General features: G+C 39.9%; 1 protein-coding gene across 2 annotated transcripts in view; it reads right to left on the reverse strand.

Annotated features, from left to right (window-relative positions):
• The window catches only part of VPS39 (VPS39 subunit of HOPS complex), a 47,105-nt gene extending 23,754 nt beyond the window's left edge, over positions 1 to 23,351 (reverse strand). The window contains exons 1-11 of one of the 2 annotated variants that reach the window (XM_072808693.1): positions 23,098 to 23,351; positions 15,278 to 15,343; positions 11,879 to 11,911; positions 11,345 to 11,409; positions 10,988 to 11,030; positions 9,740 to 9,834; positions 8,738 to 8,836; positions 8,230 to 8,322; positions 6,152 to 6,335; positions 2,463 to 2,583; positions 2,234 to 2,354 (exon numbers count right to left, since the gene is read on the reverse strand). In XM_072808693.1, the coding sequence (XP_072664794.1) occupies positions 2,234 to 2,354; positions 2,463 to 2,583; positions 6,152 to 6,335; positions 8,230 to 8,322; positions 8,738 to 8,836; positions 9,740 to 9,834; positions 10,988 to 11,030; positions 11,345 to 11,409; positions 11,879 to 11,911; positions 15,278 to 15,343; positions 23,098 to 23,170 (993 nt within the window). In that variant the 5' untranslated portion in view covers positions 23,171 to 23,351. The remainder of the gene's footprint in view (positions 1 to 2,233; positions 2,355 to 2,462; positions 2,584 to 6,151; positions 6,336 to 8,229; positions 8,323 to 8,737; positions 8,837 to 9,739; positions 9,835 to 10,987; positions 11,031 to 11,344; positions 11,410 to 11,878; positions 11,912 to 15,277; positions 15,344 to 23,097) is intronic. The other variant, XM_072808691.1, reaches the window with a different exon arrangement.
• Between the last annotated feature and the right edge of the window lie 719 nt (positions 23,352 to 24,070).

Genomic DNA, 24,070 nt, shown 5'->3' on the forward strand with positions numbered 1-24,070 from the left:
GTTTCATTGATTTGTTCTACTTTTTTTTTTTCTTGGTTCTATTCCATTTAATTCTGCTCTAATCTTTATTATTTCATTCCTTCTGCTAGTGTGGAGTTTTGTTTGTTCTTCTTTTTCTAGCTCCTTTAGGTGTACAGTTAGGTTGTTATTTTGAGATTTTTCAGCAAGAAACACACTCTTAAAGAGCATGATAAACACAAATTTAGGAAAATGGCTGTGTCTGGAGGGGAAGCAGAAGGATGAGATGGGGAGGAACATATAGATTATATAAACTGTTTTTCTTGGGTAGGATGGTGGGTTACTGGGTATTTATTATTATCTTTTTAAAGATTTTGTTTATTTGAGAGAGAAAGTGAGAGATAGCATGAGCTGAGGGGGAGGAGCAGAGGAAGACACAGAACCAGATGCCCTGTTGAGCAGAGAGCCCAACGTGGGGTGATCCCTGGACCCTGGGGTCATGACCTGAGCTGAAGGCAGATGCTTAACCAACTGAGCCACCCAAGCACCCTGATATTTATTATTTTAAAAATGAAAATAAAGTAATTTAGGGCAATGAATGAGTGGCAAAAATAAAATAAATTAGTAAGATACTGAAATGAAATGCCTCAAGACAGAAACTATCTTTATGGCATATTAAATATGTCTAACTGTTAAGATTGGATCCAAAATGTATACATCCTACAATGGAATATCACTCAGCCATTAGAAATGACAAATACCCACCATTTGCTTCAACGTGGATGGAACTGGAGGGTATTATGCTGAGTGAAATAAGTCAATCAGAGAAGGACAAACATTATATGGTCCCATTCATTTGGGGAATATAAATAATAGTGAAAGGGAATAGAAGGGAAGGGAAAAGAAATGGGTAGGAAATATCAGAAAGGAGACAGAACATGAAGACTCCTAACTCTGGGAAACGAACTGGGGGTGGTGGAAGGGGAGGGCGGTGGGGGTGAATGGGTGACAGGCACTGAGGGGGGCACTCGACGGGATGAGCACTGGGTGTTATTCTGTATGTTGGCAAATTGAACACCAATAAAAAATAAATTTATTATTTAAAAAAAACAAAAAAACAAAAAAGAAACAAACAACAACAACAACAAAAACAAAATGTATACATCCAGGCAGCCTGGGTGGCTCAGTGGTTTAGCACCGCCTTCGGCCCAGGTTGTGATCCTGGAGACCCAGGATCAGGTCCCACGTTGGGCTCCCTGCATGGAGCCTGCTTCTCCCTCTGCCTGTGTCTCTGTCTCCATCCCTCCCTCTCTCTCTCTCCCTCTCTGGTCTCTCATGAATAAATTAATAAAAAAATCTTAAAAAAAAAAAAAAAAGAAAATGTATACATCCAAGATAAATGTTGCCCTTCAAAAGTATCTACCACATGTGACTATAAACACAAATTCCAAAATTTGTGACCACTGTTTTCCTTTCAGAAATAATTTACAATATACTCTAAAAACAATGCTTTTTAATATTATCTTCAAAAAAAATCTTCTCTTTTACTAAATTAGGACTGCCCAGTTTAATGTCTAGGATCAGAATGACCTTCGGTTGTTTCCTCAAAACAAATCCACTCTCTACAGACAATAATCACCACTGAGGATATTTAAAAGAGTAAGACAAGTATCAGAAGTCAGTCTCCAAGAAGTGTGCTGGCAATGAGAGAATCACCAACACAAAAGCATGGGCGCTACGAGGCTGTGCATATCCTTGCAAACATTCAAGGACAGTGACAGCCATAAATGTAAGAGAGCAGCCCTACTGAATGCAGCAACTTGAGGTGATTACAGAATACCTGAAGAAGGCCTGCTTATCCAAAGACAGGGATCTACTGTTGAAAGAGATTTTAAAAAGCCCTCTAGTTGTTACATTCAATCAGACCATAGTTTTACTTTCTGATTGTTATTTTAATGCTTGCACCTTCTTTAATTTTTCAAGGCTGTAACATATTTATTAAATTATTTTATTGTTTTATAAATTCTAACAGGTCCTATTTTATAATTGGCATTCATTCTACATTTGACAGATAAGCAATCTGAAAAAGCGAAATTACTTAGAGTTAAATGGATATTTAATGGCAGAGTCAAATCCTGAATCCAGGTCCTCTAATTTTCAGCTCTGTGCTTATTCTACCAGTCCAAACTAAATATAAACAACTAAATCAAAATCACCTACTATGGGGAACAATGAAGAGGTAGACTCACAGCCAAATCTCAGAAATAACACTTACTGCGAGCTGTAGAGCCAATTCAAACTGCTTGTCCTGGAGAAGCTGTTGGATTTGGGTTGCCATGGGGACAGGAATGAGTCTCCAAACAAAATGATTGCTAGCCACATAGATTATGTTTGATCTGGAGGCAGGAATAAGAATATTAGCAAAAGAGCACAGGCTTTATGATGACTTAGGTGATTTTAAAGCTTTGCAATAATATGGCAGCTACAGTAAACAAATTCCTTACCCTCCAGAGGTAATGAAGCGGGGCCTTTGCAATTCAATGCTCTGGACCAGAAGCCTTGGCTCAAATGTTCGGATCTCCACATATCGAGGCAAAACTGCAATGATGTAGGGAGGCTGGTGCTCTGCACAAGAAAGAGAACTTTGAGTTGTAGATCTGGTCTAAGGTTTATGGACTGCTTCAGCTTCCCATTTCTAAGCTGCATTCAAATGGGATCTCCAGATAGTCTACTACTCAAATAACAAGCCAGGATCCTATGCTGTGATATCCAAAGGAAAAAAATTGTTTTGTCCAAGTGACACTAAGAGAAATCTCGTGCACAAGAAGGATGCATCCAGCTTTGGTGAGAATGACCTCATCCCACTCCTACCATCTCCTCCAAAGAGCTGAAAGCTTCTGCTCCCTTTCTCATCATAGAGAGATTAAGGCCAGCTGCAGCTGCCCTTACCAACACATCAGGGGAGAAGAAGATTATGTGACCTCTTCTTTCATTTTCTTAGAAGGGCAAGAGGAAGGCAACTTCTTTTTTCCCTAAAACGAGGCTAAAGAAAGAGTTCCACATTTCTGGCCACGGTTATTTCTGCTGGAAATTTTCACAGGGAACAGATGCAAAACTCCACCTGAGCTTAATGGTTCACAGAGAAAGCAGCTGGCTGGCATTCTCAGCGTGGCAGTTCTCTACCACTTATATGAGGTCTCTGGAGTCTCAATCACAGAAACAGAAAGTAGAATGGTGGTCACCAAGGGCTACAGGAGGAAGAAGAGGGTTGTTAATAGATATGGAGTTTTATTGTTGCAAGATGAAAGTTCTGAAAATCTGCTGCATGACAACGTGAACATATGTAACTAATGAACTGTACCCTTAAAAATGGTAAAGATGATAGATTTTATGGTTTGTTTTTTTACCAAAATTAAAATTGAAAAAATTTTTAAATGCAAAAAAAAAATCAGTAAAAAATGAACCACTAGATGGCATAATTATCATACAGAAATTTAACTTCAAAGAATATATTCATAGTTTCTTAGTGTGGCTAACTTGCTATGGATTTAGTTTTCTCATTTACTTTCTTTTTTTCTTTCTTTCTTTCTTTCTTTCTTTCTTTCTTTCTTTCTTTCTTTCTTTCTTTCTGTTTCTCTCTTTCTCTCTTTCTTTCTTTCTCTTTTCTTTTCTTTTCTTTTCTTTCTTTCTTTTTTAAAGATTTTATTTATTTATCCATGAGAGACACATAGAGAAAGAGGCAGAGACACAGAAGTACAAGCAAGCTCCCTGCGAGGAGCCTGATGTGGGACTTGATCACGGCCCCCAGGATCATGCCCTGAGCCAAAGGCAGATGCTCAACCACTGAGCCACCTAGGTGTCCCTCTCATTCATTTTCTGACAAAAAGTTTTTTGTATTATATTTGCAATTTATACTCTAAATACAGTAAAAAAAAATTAAAGCTGGAAGGGAACTGGCCTAAGTAACAGTCCCATCACTTTGAATGCTATTGCTGTTATTAATGTTGGTATTTTTTATCTTACAAAAAAAATTTAAAAATGTTTTGTATTGATTTTTTTACTTTACTTTTTATGCTGGCCTCATTTTTAAAAGCTAGTATAATTCCCTTTAGTGTTAATTTGTATAAATATGTAAAATTTCTGTCTCCTTTAATCTGACCCACTTTAATATTAAAGGTCTAATTTAATTTAAAAAAGTAATCTTTAATAGAAAGGCTTTTGATTGTCATATCGTATCATTGTCCCATCTCCCCCACTCTTTGACAACAGAGATGGTCTGGATCTCTTTGTATCTTCAAAACTTGGCAGAGTGGGTGGTAAATAGCAGACATCTAATAAATGGAAGATAATGACAGTGATTCATCTATTCAGCAAGCATTTCCTAAATGGCTAGGTTTCAGGCCCTACTCCAAGTGGATCAAGACATGAGTCCAGAGGTCACAGAGCTCCTACGTGAGCAGAGGAGACAGATGACTCCTTGCATCCAGTGGGACAGTGTGGGTATCATGACAGAGAAACCTGAAGGGCTGTGGAAGCACCAAGGGGGAAGTGACTCATTCTGCCTGCGTGTCAAGAAGACTTCAGAGAGGAAGTGCCACTGAACAGGGCCTTGTCATATGAGTAGGACAGTGCTGGGCAAAGAAAGGAAGAGGCAAGAGCACGGGTGATGATGGCTAGGTGCAGGGGCGTCCAAGATGACTGGAGCCTAAGTGAGGTGGTCAAGTTGGGAGCAGAGTATAAAGGAAGTTTAAAATGCACACCGTTGAGGAAGTTTAGTCTTCATCCTGTCAGATGGTGGTTCTCCTAACCTGCCTAGAGAGAACACCCTGCCCTCTCCTTTCCTCAGTGTGTTAAGGCACAGATATATTTTTAAGAAACACTGCCAAAGGCACTGGGTGCTAACAACGCTTATAAAACAGGAACTCTAACACTAGGGAAACAGAAGCATACTTCAAGCATATTACACATATCTCATCACTTCTCGCACAACTCCTCTTCTGAAGGGAACACAAGGGCCCCCCAGAACACCATGAAGCTTCCCAAGAAGCTCTTAGCCTTTCAAACTTGTTAATAAACATAATCTTGAGCCTTATATCATCTTTTTTATTTATCTTCCTTCTGATCTGTTCATCTCTAGCCATCACCACAATAATTACCCTGGAATATGATGGTTTTACCAAAACACTCTCCCAGTTAGAATCTACGGGCCTCTCAGGCCTTTGCAGCCTCTAACAACCGGCCTACCCTCATTTCTCTGTAATTCAGACCACATGCTCTACCCAGGTCAATCTCTATAATGCTCCTTCACAAATTAGCATTTCCAATCACCTTTCAGACTATTTTTCTGCCTAAAATGACAGGGACTTTTCTTCAAGCCAGATCATAAACTCCCTACCCAGTCTAGTCCAATCTTACATATGTAATGAAACTTCTTACTGGCAAGCTGAACTCTCTGAACGACTGAATCTCAACCCATCTCTGAACAACTGATAAAGCAGTGCCTTGCTTTATCTCTTTATCCAAGATGTAATCCTTACCTCCCCAGCTAGAGTCCTTAAAGATGGCATGACTGCATGCTCCACTCCATAGCAGTAACGATTTTTAATATGCTCACTCTTTTGACTGAAAATAAATTGCTGCAAGAGTGGTCACACACCCTTTCAGCAGTACCACTGCTGAGAGCCTGAGGCAGGGGTAGGAGCAGAAATACCCAATGGGTAGGCCAGAGACTGCCTTTAGATGCAATCTGCACCTCCAAGCTACAGGACAACAGAAGCAATAAACATTACATCAAAAGCACCTCAATACTGGGTTACATGTATTATAGGAATAAATAAATAATTTCCACTAATTTCCAAATGTGGTCTATCTGGCAAAGGACACAATAAAACCATTACAAAGAGGCAAAATAAAAAGGAGCAAGAAGTAAAAATATATGGCAGTAGACAATCACTTCCTAAAACATGTAACTCTGTTTATATTTTTCCCTCTCTGGGACACAACCCAGCTTCCTAAAAAAACCAGAATATCCCATTTTTAATGATCTTAAACACTCATCTACTTATAAGAAGGGGAACAGAGTAAATGACACTGTAAACCACAGTCTGCTAACACTATGAATGGGATTCCATTCTGTTGAGGATGGCACACAACCCCAGGCCAAAGTGGGAAACAGCCGCTATGGTGGTCTCACCCATGGCCACTGGGATGTCTGTCCAGTTCAAGGCACATTTCTGTGTGCAGATCCCCTCCTCATTGAGCACCACGGTGAGATCATCCTGACCCACAGCCACTTTTCCATCTGCCAGAGGTGCAACTAACGGCTCCAGTTGTTTTCCTGTTGGAAAGAGCTCTTTGATGGACCCTTTTCCATCCACCTATAGGAAGACATAAAGTGAGTCAATCGACGTTCTCTCACCAGGGGCCTGAACATGAACATGGCCTGAAAAATCCAAACAAAACCCCAAATCTACAGAAGCCAATAATATTCCTAAGGAAATACTATACTGTGTTTTGTCATCACAACATAGAGCCAGGCTTCCTTTTCTTTAACACAGGAGACAAGCAACTAGCCTGGCAACTAACAATGTCAAGTGCTGGTGAGGGTGCAGAGTGACTGGGACTCTCACTCACTGCTGGTGAGAATACAAAATGGTATGGCCATTTTGTTTGTCGGCTTCTTATGAAGTTAAGTATATACTTACCATACAACCTAGTAATCCCATTCCTTAGGCACTTGCTCAAGAGAAATGAAAACTTATGTTTATGTAAAAATCTGTATGCAAATGTTGATAGCAGCTTTATTCATAATGACTAAAAAGAGGAAAAAACTTTGTCCTTCAACTGATGAACGGATAAACAAACCGTAGTACATTCATACCATGTACTACTTAGCCATAAAGAATATAATGACTTGCACAACAATACAGATGGATATCAAATTATGCCACGTGAAAGAAGCCATATTCAACAGGCTACATACTGTAGGATTCCATTTATATGATACTCTGGAAAAGGCAAAACTATAAGAGATGAAGAACAGATCAGTGATTACTAGAGGTTGGGGCACAGGAAGAGGGGTTGACTTCACAGGGGAGCATGAAGGCATTTTCCAGGTGATGGAACTGCTCTGAATCTTGATTTTGGTGGTGGTTAGATGACTCTAAGCTATGTTAGAACTGTATAGCAAAAAGAAAGAATTTTATTGTATGATATAAATAAGTAATTTTTTAATAGCTTGGGCCTAAACCAAGATTTCCCACCCTCAAAACACTGTACCCTCATGAAGATGGTGGCAGCATTCAAGGTAGTCAGAGGAATGAGAGCCTACTGCAGCTTCTGGCTCTATATCCCCATCCCTCACAGACTTCTTTCAGCACCTACAGGTCTAGCTGCTATTCTGCTCATCAGTCAGCTGGATAGCAGTGACTCCTTTACGAGTTTGCAACTCTGATGCTGATAAAATCAGGACATCCCAATAACGTAAAAATGGAACAAATATATTAACTAGATAAATAAAGAAGAGCTAACAAGGTAGGGAGTAGGGAAGTGGGGAGAAATGGAGATGGAGAGAAAGGCTTCTAAGAGAATTGCCAACCCTGGAATATGGGAGTGATATAAAGCTAAGAAATTTGGGTTATTCTATGAAATGAATGGTATATTAACCTTTTCTACATACAGTATGCATACTGGAGGAAAACCAACATCATGGATATTTACCACATGGGTTAAGAAACAAAAGGGTCACAAAATAATGTTTAACATGCTATTTTTAGGGATTATTTCTGAGTGAAGGGATTATGGGTAACTTGTATTTCCTTTATTTTGCTTGTCTTTATTTCCTTATTTTTTAATATTAACACATGTGGCTTTTGAAATTAAAAAAAATAAAAATAACTTTTAAAATAAATATGCTAAAAGCTTTTGGCATGCAGAAAACTCAAAGTCTTAAAAATACTTAAGTTAATACGAAAATTAGTTTATAATTCCTGAGCACTGAAGCCTTAAGATGGCAGCCCTAACTATCTGTTCTGATAATTAGATACATGATATGGATAATTAGTTATGTAGAGAATTGAGAGTTGATGCTGCTGGGCATCAGACATCTATTTGTAGAGATTCTGAGAAGCATAAAAAATAGCCAAACATACAAACACAAACCCTGTTATGCCAAAACGCTACTTAAGGCAGTCTCTTGACCTGTAATTCAGATGATCATGTGACCATCATCCCGAGGTAAACCTATGATATATGCAAAATAGTAAGTTTTACCCTTATTAGGTAGTAGTCTCTCTTGAAACCCACACAGATGGAGTTTTCACACCATGCCATAGACTTGGGCACATCTGGTACACTAAAGTCCCCCTGAAGAAAGAGAGCAAGAGTTCAAATGGAAAGATGTTAACAGGAAAACAACAACAACATGATTTTCCTGTCATTCTACCCCCATGCTGCAAAATCACCCTCACCCCTATCTAAACACAAGCCTACAAGCATACAGGTAGGAAACCACCTAACAAAAATTTAAGCCACCCATGAACTGGATTGTATTAGATATCCACTTTGAAATAAACCAATCCATTTAACGTTACAGAACTGTATCTCCCCTGCCTCCGAAGACCAGGAAACTCTGATGAGTGGCCATGAATAGGCTCTCATGTACCCGTGGCAGAGCCTTCATCTGGAGAGAGCTCCAGGTCAAGGTCCTGACCTTCAGTATTACTGAACAGGAAGTCTTTCAAGGTGGGAGTCAACATGGACCAGGTAACATGGACTTTACCTGCAATTCATGAAATTCCCTATCCTTCCAGAAATAGAGCTGCAGCTTCTTTTTCACGGCCACACACATCCGCAATACCTCCTCACCAGTCTCTGTGTGCTAGGAAGAGATACCCAGAGAAAATGAGATGTGTATACAATGACTCCATAACTGAGTGACAGCTAAATTAATTAGAGATTTTCTACCTTGAAATGGCTACTAATCTGAAAATCCCCTGTAATACAAAATCACACTGCCACACAAACTGAGTGGAAGAATGCCAGTTTTCTAAGATGTACGGAAGAGCACTTCTTCCCCAAGGGCTGCTAGTCAAAGCCCCAATCCCCATAAATCTCCTGGACATTCATAATTCACACAGGAAAATCCCAGGGCAGGCCTTCACTTATGTAACTGCTTACTCCTTTTGTTCTTAAATGTTTCTCACTCATGGCTGTCAATACATGCTGGTCAGGGATCAGCATGTGTCAGTGCTCACTTTCAATCCCTTAAGGAGTGAGGAGAAAAATGTCTAAGCATAAAACAGTGCAGCATCAATGTAGATCACGGATGCTAAAAAGTGATCAAAGCTGAGTAGAAGGGCAAGGCAGATTTTGAATAATGTAAGGATGATGAATTGGCAAAAATGAGAAATGTCTTTCCCAAAAAACAAAAAACACCCAACAGACAAAGAATACAATAATATGTTTGTGATACTGGTTAAGCCTGGTTTTTCCTACTGATGGTTTGTCCATGGCAAGGGCTTTTACTGTGTGTTAGTTGCCTCTCGCCATACAGATGTCTGGTTCTCTAATTAGTACACACACAAGGAACCCAAATCTTTCCCCTTCAGACCACATACAAAGGGAGACATTTCTCTAATACAATCCAAAATCAAACACTTTCTTTGGAGTCTCTGCTGGGTTTGGATATCAATGTTATTCTTCCCATCTAATGGTAGGAATAATATAAGAAAGACCATATTTATTAAAACATGAAGTCAAACTTCACCTTGCCTATACTTACTTGGAGGTCACATGTGAATAGTGATGCTCCCTTTGCCTTTGAAACTGTGGTGATTTGTTGAAAGGTCAATAGGTCATGAACATAAATGTTATTTTCTGTTTGGAAGGAGGTACAACAACAGTATAAATTAGCACAATTCTCTACACACAAAAAAATAACCAACAATCAGAAGAACCAAAGGGCAAATGTTGGTTGAAGATGTATCTGCGGTTTCATTAACAAGGATTTATTCTGGTCTGTTCTCAGAATCACATTACCAAATGTTTAAGAGGTCACTTCTGTTCCTTTACATTTGGACTGGTTTATGTAGAAGAGCTCTTTCACAACCCAAGCACTCTTACACTCTGTCTTTCTCAAGTCTGGAAATTTATGATGCAATATTTGTATAAGAACTGGCTTTCAAAGCTCCTTCTATTAACAAGCATCAGTAAAAGAAAGGAAATCCTCTGTGGATTTGGTACAATCCCATGGCATGGATTTATTTTTTAGCAAAGCAAGCAAAATAGTTTCACTCAGGTCTCCTATCTAGTTTTACTCATGAAGATTTAGTTACTTTAAGAGTTTTTCTTTCCTCCTCGAAACTCAGTTTAAAATGATTCTACCTTTTGGGCTCTGGGCTGACCAGTACAAAGCATGAGGCAAGTTTCTAGTCTTCTGTTAAGAAAAGGCCTCACTGGCTACCTTCAATCAAATCTATGGCTTTTCAAACAGGGCCTGAATAGTCTGGCCTTGATCTTTCTCTCCCCTATCTGTTGCCACTCTGCCACTCTCCAACAGACATCCTAAGTCTGGCCAGACCCCAGGACCTCTGCCTAAAATGCTCTGCCTTCCTTTCTCTTCCTGTCATAATCCCTAGATGATGTTGTCCCTCCCATTACTAAGATCCACACATTTTTTATAAATTGCCATTGTAACTTATCACACTGTATCATGATTACTTTCTGTCATTTCAGTCTTCACAATCAGAACACCAATCTCAAAGACAGAAGTCCTGTCTCATTCAACTTGGTATCCCTAATGCCTGGAGCAGGAGTCAGTATCTGCTCAATGACTGAATGAATGAATTACATTCCTTGGAGAACAGAGCTCAAATTTATGAGGGATGCTGTTGCCCTTAATACTTGTGTACCATGCTGTGTCTGGTTTAGAACGAGTTTCAAGGTCTATCAATTTAACCATGAAAGAGTTAATCAGGTCATAGCTTTTATTTTTCACCAGAAGAAATACAACTGCAACCCGTTTTCTTACCTAACAAGCTGACCAGAATCTTAAACTGGGAAACCACATGGATCTAGAAAAGAACAAATCATTAGACTCAATTAACATTTCTGACAAGGCTTAACAAATGTTCATTTAAGTACAGTACTAAAAAAAGGGACTAAAGAGTCTATGCCAATGGTAGGGATCTGACTTTTATGTATGTGCAATCTCAATTTCTGCTCATTCTAGGGGATCTCAGGCACATGATGGATGGACTAAGATCCCTGCATAAATGGGAGAACAGACAGCAGAAAATTCAGAATTAATAAATAATGTCATTGAAGTTCTAGTTTTGATAGGGTCTCACAGAAGTCAAATATTCTTGTAGAGACCATCACTGCCTACCTGCTGAATCTTTTTGGAGAAGTTTTTATTGGATTTCTCTAGTGTCACTTCAAACCTGTTGCAACCTATAGAAAAGAAACAAACATGTACAGTTTCAAACACAAGGATATGTGTAAAAATAACCACAACAAAAAATGCTGCTCTACACTGCTCTCCTACATGAGTCTAAAAATTCCTGAAAGACTGGAAGCCAGAGACCTACACTGGATAGCTGTCTTTACTGAGTGCAGGAAGTTGCTTTCAACTCCAAGTTTAGAACAAGGTGTTTCATACACCTAGCAGAAAAAAATCACACCACAGTGAATACTGAAGCTGCAAGGTACCTGTGAGTCTGAAAGTCTCATCCTACAAAATAGTACTTTGGCTAAGTGTTTGTAAAAAGTTACAATCAAATAAAAGAGTCCAAGCAATGAAACCCAGCCCGAAGCATCCTTAGATCTAGACCAGCTAAATCCCAGCAGCTACCATACGTCCTGCATCATGGGGATAGAGCAAACACTCAACACTAAAGCAATTTAATGCATCTATACTTACTGCCGCTTTCAGGAGATGCTACACCTGTTAACACTGCTACAAAAAGGGAAGAAATTACATACCATAAAAATAGTGATGCCAGCCTTATGCGGATGACAAAAACATTCTGTCTCAAAGGTTACCAAAGAGTCAAAAAGAGAATAATTATCATAATAATTACAGCAGCTATCACAAACTATGTCATAACTAGGTGCTAGGTTCTGGGTTTAAAAATTTACACATATTTTCTTTTTTTTTTTTTTTAAGATTTTATTTATTATTTATTCATAGACAGAGAGAGAGAGAGAGGCAGAGACACAGGCAGAGGGAGAAGCAGGCTCCATGCCGGGAGCCCGACGCGGGACTTGATCCCGGGACTCCAGGATCGCGCCCTGGGCCAAAGGCAGGCGTTAAACTGCGAAGCCACTCAGGGATTCCCCACATATTTTCTATAACCTTACAACTACCACCAAGAAGTACGTATAATTATTCCAATTTCATACTTGAGGGACCTGACCGGTCAAGCAGGTAGCAGCCAGTGAGAGACAGCCCAGAAGCAAACATGATGAACTCTCACATCTGCTTCTGCACTGAATATTTTGATAGTTTTGATTGAAGGAGAGGACAAAAATCTTCCCTCACATGGACATATAGTTGGAATACGGAGGAATATTTTTTTTTTATTTTTTCCAGAGGAATATTTTTAAAGCTTTTTCAGATAACTGTACATCATCTTTGATACTATACCAAAACTTGACAAATAGAGTTTCTTGCAATGTGAAATCTGAACCTATTAATGAAACTTTCTGTCAAATTAAAGTCAATTAGTCTTACACTTTATTTATTTATTATTTTAAAAATTTTCAGTAGGCTCCACACCCAGCATAGAGCCCAACATGGAGCCCAATATGGGGCTTGAACTCGTGACCCTGAGATCAAGATCTGAGCTGAAATCAAGAGTCAGACACTTAACTAACTAAACCACCCAGACACCTCTTGTACTTTAAGTACAGTACTAAATGGATCTTTTACTCATGCATGATTTAGAACTTTTAAATGGATCTTTTACTCATGCATGATTTAGAAACTTCAAGCACTGGAAAATACTGTTCACTGAGTTATACAGATTCTCCAGATGTTGGTACATTTTGTTATAGGACATATATATATGTAAAATCATACTCATTATCACCTCCAATGTCATCAGAAAAGTATTGAGAAGCTGTCGAGCTCATAGAGGTGGATATAATTTTTCCACAATTCTAATTTTCTATGGAAAGCCCCAGCCTTACTTTTAGCAGCATATACTTCCAGTTGTTTTCTTTGAAATGACAGACTCCTTTGTTCGTTTTAAGAAAACATGTACCAAACACCCAAATGGTCTGAAAAACCATAATCTGTCATTCTTTTAAGCAAAAATGATGTCCCACAAAAAAAAAAGTGGCCAGTTCTGCTTAAAACTCAAATAAGTACTTTTTCTCGAGCCAGCCACTGTGCTTCATACCCAGGCACACAGCACTTCTTACTACATCAGAGATTATTAAAAAGATGTGTTGTCAAAGATTAGATATAATAAAATAATTTTTACTGCCTCACAAAGAACATTCTTAAGTGAAACTTGGCTTAAAATACCAGAAACCACAGTGAGTGCGTGCTCTATAGAGAACAACACATCAACTACTAGAACAGTTATGTACCAATAAGCTCATTAACCACTATCCTGAACTTATGCTAAGGACCAGTTCTAGTACTATCACTTCTGTACCATCAGTGCAAATGTCAATACGTGTCCATGAAAAAACAGTTTGAGCTGAAGGCAACTGAGAAGAAGCAGATAAAAAAAGGCTCTCTCCTTCCCTTCAATTTGCCTAAAAACAGAATATACATTTACAAAGGTGTCCCTCCTCCCCTCTCTACCAAGGACAGAATTTAATCAGTGGAAATAGCTCTAGATTTCATTAGCCCTGAAAGGACACTAGACCAATCTACTAACAAACTTTACTTACTCATCATTATTACATTAGTTCCCCCATGTGTCTGCCTTCTAACAATTTGCCATCCTAGAAACTCAGGGTCCTTTTCCTTTGTCTTATCACTTCTCTAAAAATTTGTTGTTCATTTGTTGTTAAGATAAGCCCAAATTTCAACCACCCCTTTGAGTTACCCATCACTGAATGCTCCCATGTGTATGTATAATACACATGTTAATACATTTTTCTCCTGTTAATCTGTCTTTTGTCCAATTTATATGTTCCCACCCAATGAACCTAAAATAGGTAGAAGAAAATTCCCCCCCCATACACCCTAGAAAAATGCCCCTTTTTCCCATGTTACCCTTTCTCCAGGTTCCAAAACAAAGTATCTATTTCCATTCTAACCTTAAGCTATTTACTACAAAAAGTTTTTTAAGTTGAAAGTTATGAAATTTTTTTTCTAATATAGTCAAATAATGACAATTTCATATGGTTCAACACATTCTGGCATTAACAGCAGATTTCTACAGACTCTGTAGCTCCAACATACATTATCCAAACACATCAATTTTCCATGAAGAGAACAAAGAAATAAAATGAGGAAAAGAGAGTTGAGGTGTTTTTTCTCTCCCCAAAGAGGAAACCCTAACAAAATAAATTTCACTTTAGTTATTATTCTACATTTTAAAAATTTTATTTAAGATTATTTATTTATTTGAGAGAAGAAGTGAGCAAGAGGAGGAGCAGGTGGAGGAGGAGGAGTAGGCTTTCCACTGAGCAGGGACCCCGACCCAGGGCAAGACCCCAGGACCTTGAGTTCATGACCTAAGCTAAAGGTGGAAGCATAACTGACTGAGCCACCCAGGTGCCCCTATTATTCCACATTTATCACTGATAAAGTCACATTTGATTGGAGCTTTACTTTTCAAAGTCCTTGCATTTGACCCCAACAATTTTGTGAGACAGTTTATAGAAGAGGAAAATGACATTGGAAAGGACCTACTCAGTCATTTGGCCCAGGAGAAACCTGGGCTCAAACCCAGACCTCCTCTCTCCTAGTCCACCCCTCACAAGTTAAGAAAGGTTTTTAAATCAATAGTTCCTAACTTTGTTTCCTACTACCACATCATTCACAAAAAAACCTTATTCCCATCAGTGATATTTCCTATTTCTGACAGTCAGTCTCCAAGAAGTGAGGAGGGGAGGAACATTCAACCCCACTGATGAAATCAGGGTAGGGGAACAGAGTCTGAAAAAAAAAAAAACAAAAAAAACCTAGAGACTTTTCTCATGCTTCTCCCCACTTTCCCAACATACTGTCTCAACCCCAGTTATTTTTAATGGTCCAGGAATCACTGATTTCATAGCTGTATACTAGCTGACTATCAAAATTTTTTGCATGAGTAGTAAGTCACCTCTTTCTTGATGCTGGAGAGCTGCCACTTACCAGCATCCTTTCGGATCCTATAGAGAAGAAGATGTCCTTGTTTGGTGCCAACAAGAAGCCATTCTTCTAGAAGAGAAAACAGCGGTGAGAAAGGTCAATCAGCTTTAGTAAAACCCTATTTCTTGAGCTGGGGCTTATAATCAGAAATCAAAGGGTCAAGAAAATGAATTGTTTTTGATAGCAGCCGTTTTGCAAAGCTAAGGAATATTTATATTCATAAAGTGTCTGAGGGCAGCCCCGGTGGCCCAGCAGTTTGGCACTGCCTTCAGCCCGGGGCGTGATCCTGGAGACCCGGGATCGATTCCCACATCAGGCTGCCAGCATGGAGCCTGCTTCTTCCTCTGCCTGTGTGTCTCTGCCTCTCTCTCTCTGTGTCTGTCATGAATAAATAAATAAAATCTTTTTTAAAAAAGTATTTGAGAACCAGCCAATCAAAAAAAGTATTACTAGACATATTAGAGAATAATAAATGTTCCTGCCTTCAGTGTTTCAAAATTAAAATGACCAAAAATAGGATAAATATATATAAAATCATAAAATGGATAGTATAAACAGGAAACTAGGTAACTATCAGAAACAAAGCTAAATGGCATCATTTAAAGGTTTTATGATTTTACTTTAGGGAAAATAACTGTCATGGCATATTAAGTTCACAGAATTCACTATCTTAAAGGATGGTCTAGCAGATAAAATTAAGTGTTGACGAAGATGTGAAGAAACTGGAACCCTCACACATTGTTGGCAGGGATATAATAAAAATGGTGTGGTCACTCTGGAAAATGGTCTGGCAGTTCATCAAAAGATTATACATACAGTTGTCATATGACTCAGCAATTCTACCCTTGGGCATATACATAAGACACATGAAAACATACGTCCACACAAAAACTTGTACACAAATGTTCAGAGCAGCAGCATCTGTAACAGCCAAAAGGTAGAAACAACCCAAATATCCATCCACTGATGAATGGATAAACAAAATGTGGCAAAGCCATACAAATGGAATAGTAGCCGACTATTAAAAGGAATGAAATGCTGATACATGCTAAAATAGGGACGAATCTGACATTATGCTCAAGAAGCTAGATGAAAAAAGCTACTTATTTTATGCTTCTATTTATATAAAATGTCAGAATTGCCAAATCTGTAGAGACAAAAAGACCAGACAGGAAAATGGGGAGTACATACTAATGGATATGGGTTTTGGTTTTTTTTTAGGGTGATGAAAATGTTCTAAAATTGACTGTGGCAATACCTGCACAATTCTGTGAATGTACTGAAAAACACTTAACTGTACACTTAAAATGAGGAAATTGTAAGGTATGTGAATTACATCTCAGTAAAGCTCTTATTTAAAAAAGAAAAAAGAGGGGATCCCCGGGTGGCTCAGGGATTTAGTGCCACCTTTGGCCCAGGGTGTGATCCTGGACACCCGGGATCAAGTCCCATATCAGGCTCACTGCATGGACCTGCTTCTTCCTCTGCCTGTGTCTCAGCCTCTCTGTGTGTGTCTCTCATGAATAAATAAATAAAATCTTAAAAAAAAAAAAAAGAAAAAAGATGGTCTAGGCTAGTGACTCTTTGGTATATATCAGAATTATTTGAGGATTTGTTAAAACAGATTGGTGGGCCTTGCCCTCAGTTTCTGATTCAGTGGGTCTTGCAATAGCCTGAAAATTTCCATTTCTAACAAGTTCTCAGGTGATGCTAATGCTGTTGGTTCAAGGACTGCATTCTGAGAGACACTCGTCTATACTAAAAGAGGCTCCAAAAAGCGTTTAAATAATTACCCTGACAGATCTATACTAACTTATTAAGAGAAGTTACACATGTACAGGTACTTCCTCATCTTTTTGATACTGTGAAAGGTCATTCATTTCTTTCATAAACTCTCTTGATCCTTTGCAAGATAAAATACTGGATAATGGTACAAATAGATAAAACTTTATTGAGCATGCAATGTGTTCCAGGACATGCTAAGCACATATCATGTGTTACTTCATTAATCCTCATGACTACCATTTGAGGTATGTTCTTCTTATAAATCTCCATTTTATAGATGAGGAAGTTGAGGCCTAGGGGATAATTTGTCCAGAGACATACATATAGGAAGATGTGTGTAGAAGCATCAGGATGTAACCACAAGCTGTGATGCAATGACTAAGGTAGCCTACATCAAAAGAATGGGTGTTGGCCAGAGGTTGTCTGAAAGGCACTGGTTATATTTATAAAAACAGGTTAGAGGTCACATCAGGAACACTTCTCCAGGTTGATGTACCCAGTCTTCCAGAAAAATGTAGTGAGTCTGACTTCCTTTGTGTTTTAAAACCAAGGCAGGACACAGAGAGTAAGACAATGCATGCTCTTAATGACATAAGAGAAATCAGAAATAAAACTAGCTCTCAAGGAATGCTGGAGATTTATGTTGGAGAACATAGAAGACAAAAGAAACAAGTTCATGATGCTTGCTCTGTAAAAGATATTGTGCTTAGAATTCTACTTCTAGATATCACTGTATTGAGCAATTGATAAGTCTCAAGTTGATTTTTAGGACACTCACTGCTACTTCAGATATAAATAAAATGAAGTGGAAAAATTTTAACTCACTTATAGCATACCTAAAAATCTATAACCAAAAAACCAAAAGATTATTCACCATCTTCCCCCTCCTTCTCTCCCTACTCTGCTCCCCAAATCCCTAACAGCTCCTGTTTTTACCTAACAGCTTCATCTTACACTCGGGTCTGTAAGACCTATCAATTTTACCTCTACAAGGCACCTCGCAACAGCATATCCCAATCTCCCCAGGGACCCTAGTGATGGCCCCAACTGGTATCACTATGTGTCCTTCCATGTTTGCTGCAGGTTACCTGAGAGCAAATCTGTGATACTGTCACAATGGGGCTTAAATCCTCATGAAGCTGCACTACCAAAATATGAAGTCAAACTTATAAGCATGACATTCAGGGGTCTACTCTTCATTTTATTTTATTTTTTTTTAAAGATTTTATTTATTTATTCATAGAGATGCAGAGAGAGAGAGAGAGGCAGAGACACAGGCAGAGGGAGAAGCAGGCTCCATGCAGAGAGCCCAACGCGGGACTCGATCCAGGGTCTCCAGATCACGCCCTGGGCTACAGGCGGCGCGAAACCGCTGCGCCACCAGGGCTGCCCCTACTCTTCATTTTAATCGAGATGTTTACTTGCCAACAGATGTTTGTTATCAAACGTCTATTAGTCATAAAATTGAGAATCAGACAAATACATTAAAATAAAAAAATTTAATTGAAGTTTTATTTAACCCTTTTCACATTTTAATTTGAAGGTGCTGAGAAAAAAATGCATTGATCATACATGCAAAGTACTGTAACAACTTTCTTTAAATAGTAAAAGTACCACACACACATTCCTAATGCTCACACTCATTCAGGGAAAATAGTACATCATCTAGATGCACTTATGGCACAGAACCCCTGAGGAGGCTTGATTTGGTTAAGAGAAGTCAGTGGGGGCTCAGGTGACCAGAGGACCTGCCCCATGCTGGGCCTCCACATTTTATGGCACACCATCATATAATACAAATCGTGGATGCAAAACAGAGAATGAGAAGCTTGCAGAGCAGGCACAGAATAGGGTAGACAGTCTCTTCTGGGATCCAGTACAGCAAACCAGAAAGTGGGACACACTACATAAACGTTATAGTCTGTGGGTAACACACACGTAAACAAATGTGAACCAGCCCTAGAAAACTCCTGACAGCTTCATCCTGAGCCACAAGGTTGGACTTTATTCCTCCTGGGAAGTGAGTAAGTGCTAGGCCATCATCTCCTAATTACCCTAATGAAGCTCTGTCCAACAGTGCAACTCAGCCCAAGCTCATGTGATAAACCATTCCATTCCTGGCCCAACACTGGCCACTGCAGAAATGAAAAAGGTAGTGGTCACTTCCCCTTTTTTGGGGTCATAGGGCAAAGAATAGTGTTTCTTAAAGCATCAGCCTGATTAGCTGCATCAGAGTCACCTGAACTTATTAAAAATGCACATTCCCGAGTGCTGTTCCCAGATTCTTTTTTTTAAAGCATTTATTTATTTATTTATTTATTCATTCATTCATTCATTCATTCATTCATTTATTCATTCATGAGACACACAGAGAGAGAGGTAGAGATACAGGCTGAGGAAGATGCAGCCTCCTTACAGGAAGCCTGATGTGGGACTCGATCCCAGAACCCCAGGATCACGCCCTGAGCTGAAGGCAGATGGTCAACTGCTGAGCCACCCAGGCGTCCCCTGTTCCCAGATTCTGACACAATAACTAGGCAGTGGTGAAAATCTGTATTTTTTAATTCAATTTTTAAGTTATATGATGCAGGTATGTAGTTTTAATGCTAAAATTGTGGTAAGTGTAGCTTCCACCCTTGTCCACTCTCCCTGTTATCTCCCTCTCCTATAAGCAACCATCTAAGTCCTTTTTCTTTCTATTGTTTCTTTGGAAACTAGAAGAATGATTGTGTAAACACACATACAGATACACATACATTATACATGTCAGCATTTTTTTTTTTATAGGCTCTGAATATATATTAAAGTTTGGGAAGCAGGGGCCAGAATCAGACATTATTTACTGGATACATGACCTTGGAAAAATTAAATTCTCAGGTTATTCCTCTGCAAAATGGAGTTATTATTTCATAAAAGTTGAATAAAGATTAGTATTCAATAAGCAGAAGCTATTACTATTAATATCATTATTCATTTATCCGTTAAACAAAAAGATTTAATGAATACCATTACAAGGAACTATTCTAGAACTACAAATAAAGCAATGTATAAAACAAAGTTCCTGCTCTGAAGGAAATCATATTCTAATATGGAGAGACAATAATAATATAACATAAAATAGCATTAGGTAGCAAGCTATGATAAGAAAGATAAGGCTGAATAAGAGAATAGCACATTGTCTTTCATATAGAATAGTTAGGGAAGGTCTTGCTGATTTATGTGACATTTCAGCAGAGACCTGAAGGAAATGAGGAATGAGCCATGTAATATTTAGGGCAAGAGAGTGCCTGGAGGAGGAAAAGAACAAGTGCAGAAGCCCTAAGGTAGATATGTGTTTTGTGTGCTATGGAAATAAGAAGACTGTGTGACTAGTAGGAGAACGGATGGGGAGCGCAGATGGGGTAGGTGAGGGGAAGTAACCAGAGGCCTGATGATGTCAGATGTAGAAAGCAGAATAAGGACCCTGGAACTTATTCCAGTTGTGACAGGAAGCTACTGAAGGATTCTGAGAAGAGAGATGTGATGAGATTAAGTTTTCAAGGGCTCACTCTACCTCTGTGGATAAAAGATGGAAAGTGTGGAAGTCTGGGTGGCTCAGTGGTTAAGAGTCTGCCTTCGGCTCAGGGCGTGATCCTGAGTCCTGGGATCAAGTCCCAAATCGGGCTCCCTGTATGGAGCCTGCTTCTCCCTCTGCCTATGTCTCTGCCTCTGTGTGTGTGTGTGTGTCTCATGAATAAATAAATAAAATCTTAAAAAAAAGACTGAAAGTGGTACAATGAAAAACACAGGGTGATCACTCAGAAGACTACTACAGTAATTCAGATGAGAGAGGTGGTGCTTTCAACAGAACAGAAATAGTGCAGCTGGAGAGAAGTGATTGGATTCGAGACTTATTCTGGAGGTGGAGCAGAAAGAATTTGCAGATGGATTGGAAGTGGCATACAGAAGTGAAGAACGACTCCAAAATCATTAGCAAAATGGGTAAACAGAAATGTCATTTGCTGAGATGTGGGGTACAGGGGGACAAGCATGTTTTGGGAGAGTGAAATCAAGAACCATTACAGCCATGCTATTAGACATCCATATGAAGGTGCTGAAAAGGCAGCTGGATTCTACAACCCTGGAGTTTAGGGAGAAGTCATCATCATCAATATCCTCATTTCCATTTCCCAAGGGATGGATTATGGTGTCTCTCGATTATTGTCTGGCCCTGCATGATCTGGCTTCTGGAGGTTCCTGGATGAATTTTTGGTAAAGGGGGTAACGACTAGATAGAGTAATACTCACTGCTGCTTAAATCTGAAAACAGCTTTGAGTCAAGAGGTGGTAAGTAGCCTCCTGTAGCCCAATACCTACCACGGCACCCTAAAAGGTAATGAGCATTTCCCCTGTAGGGTGGGGGATCATGGTAGACAAAAAACTACGCAACATTTCAAAATTATTTTTCTGAAAAGTTCAAGTACAAGGAATCTTTACTGTGACAAAGTAGATTAGTGAAAGGCTGAGATACATGTACTACTCATTCCACAAGGCATCAGTCAAGGACTCTGGCAAGCTAAGTAAAGCACGGTAGGCAGCTGCATTCATCCTTTTCAGAAGCATATGTTCTAGGCTGAACTGGGTACCCCTCCTCCCTGTTTCTATAACAGGCAGCAAATGCTTCCTGTATCAATTATCTTGTATCATTATCTGTTCCTGTCACTTTGTCCCTCACTGTGTGTCCTAGGAGCACAGCCACTGCTTCTTATTCATCCTTTTATCCTTCTCTTTAGCAGAGAAACTGGTCCACGTGTGCATTTGGTACATATTTGATGTGGAGTTAGAGGAATGTGTGTCCCTTTGTAGCAGTGTCAAGTCTTTCATTTTTAAAAATTTTTTCCTCTATTTTTAATTTTTGTTGAGCATTTAACAACAGAAAATAGAGAGGATTTTTTTGGAGATATCTGGAGGAAGCAAGATTCTTTCCCTCACCCAAGGGACTAGGACAGCTTACTGTGGAGGTGGGATTTTAAAGGAACCCAGGGCTGCTAGAGGCAAAGACTGTGCACATTAACATGAAGACCTGTAGTGAAAGCACCCTACTGAAGAGGCTGTGAGAAACTCTGCAAGACTGACTGGGTGGCACTGTCCATAAATGATGCAGAAGATGCTAGCCACTACCATGATTTCCACCAGGCCTCTCTTGGGTCCCTGGCTCAGTATAAGATCTGATTAAGAGTTCTGAGTCACCTTTGTGTGGCCCTTGATTTCTAGGACCTGGACAGTAACAAGAAAGACTGAAATTATTTGTTTGGTCTTTGATGACTGTTATCAGACACAACCACTCTACAAGTATAATGTTCATAATTAAGAGTCAAGGTTTAGCCCCCTGAAACCACTTGTATTCTAGAGCATACAAGAGATGCCGGACCCTGCTTTCTATACTGGCCAACTGCAGAAGGATTACACAAGTTTTTAATAGGTTAGATTTCATGACAGCCTGGACTGACGCTCTTCTACCTACACAGTTAGGTAACTTGGGCACTTTGAATATAAGGCAATCGACTACTCGCCTGGATTGAATTTAAAACAATACGAGTTACCTACAGTAATGAGAAGCGAACGATGAATGATCACTGAGGGGAAAAAGGCATATGATGCTAAGCAGTTAGAGCCTCCCAAAATAGTGTCGTCTTTCACCTAGAAAACAACAGAATCATCTGGACAAGTTGAAAACTCCCCACTGTTTGCCCCTCCCAAACTGAAGACTTATTGGGAATCGAAAGGAGCCAAAGCCGAGCACCGTTAACAAGAAAAGCTCAACCTTCAACTCGGTACCGAAAACAAGAGTAAACGAACCTAAAACGGCCGGGTCCCTGAGGATTACCCAAACAGCGTTCACCGTCTACAATACTACGCCCTTCCCCACCCCAGGCCTCTCTCCGACAGCGTCCGACCGGAGTTCATACAGCCAGACGCCTGTCCACTTTCCTACTTTGTGAGAGGTCGGAACCGCTTCTGCGCTGACCCTGCCTCGGCCCCTTGGGCCCTCAGCTCACCCCAGGCAGCCAGACAGTCGATCTGCAGAGGCAGCTTTTCTAGGATCGGCACTGGCTCGAAGGCGTCGTGCATGGCGGCGAGCAGGGTCACCGCAGCAGTTTCACCCGGAGTGGGCCGGGCCGGGTCCTCGGCCGGGAACCAGCCCAATGAAAGGGGGTCAACCGCGACGCCGAAGCGGCACCCCAGCCACAGGCCTACGCTCCACAGCCATCAACACAGGACTTCCTGCGGGGCTAAGCCCGCCTCTTCCGCAGAAAGCCCCGCCCCTTCCGCCCTAGCTTCTAACGCACATTCGAGGAATGCGCCGGCGTTTGGGTCCCCGCCTTATTTGGGACTTGGCGCCTCTTGGTCATGGAGCCTGACTAGCGTCGGGGTTTAAGAAAAAGGGAAAAAATAACTTAAAACTGTCTCAAGTAATATAGCATGGTGGTGAATTCGAGCTTTGGCTTGTTAGCCGGGATGGAGATCTCCTTCCTATTTAGGAAACTAGCTGTGACGTTTAATCTCCGGAGGCTTTATTTTCTTATCCGCAAAAGGATGGTAGTGCTTTGCACTAACCTAGCGTCGTGGGCGCCTAGCAATTCTTGACCCCCTCTGAACACCTAGTAAATGGTGGTTTTTGCATTACCATTATAATCCCAACCAGTTTTTAAAAGGTTGTCCTAGGCCAGTGCTTTACACCAGTAGCATCAACATCACCTGGGAACTTGCTGGAAATGCAGTCTCAGGCCTCATTCTTTCCCTACTCAATCAGAAAATCCAGAGTAGGGAGATTCAGCAGTCGGTGCTTTTTAGTAAGTCCCTAAAGTGAGTCCATGCACTTTGAAGTTTGAAAACTACTGCAATAATGAAGTGAGTGAATCTGGCAACTCCATCCTGCTCCAGCAGGAAACAGAGGAGGTAGGTCATAAGAGTAATAAGCATTTGGGTCTAAAAAATGTAAATGAAAAAAAGGGTGAGTCTATGATAAGA

Source organism: Canis lupus, chromosome 32 (genome assembly GCF_048164855.1).
Source record: "Canis lupus baileyi chromosome 32, mCanLup2.hap1, whole genome shotgun sequence".
Taxonomy (NCBI): domain Eukaryota; kingdom Metazoa; phylum Chordata; class Mammalia; order Carnivora; family Canidae; genus Canis; species Canis lupus.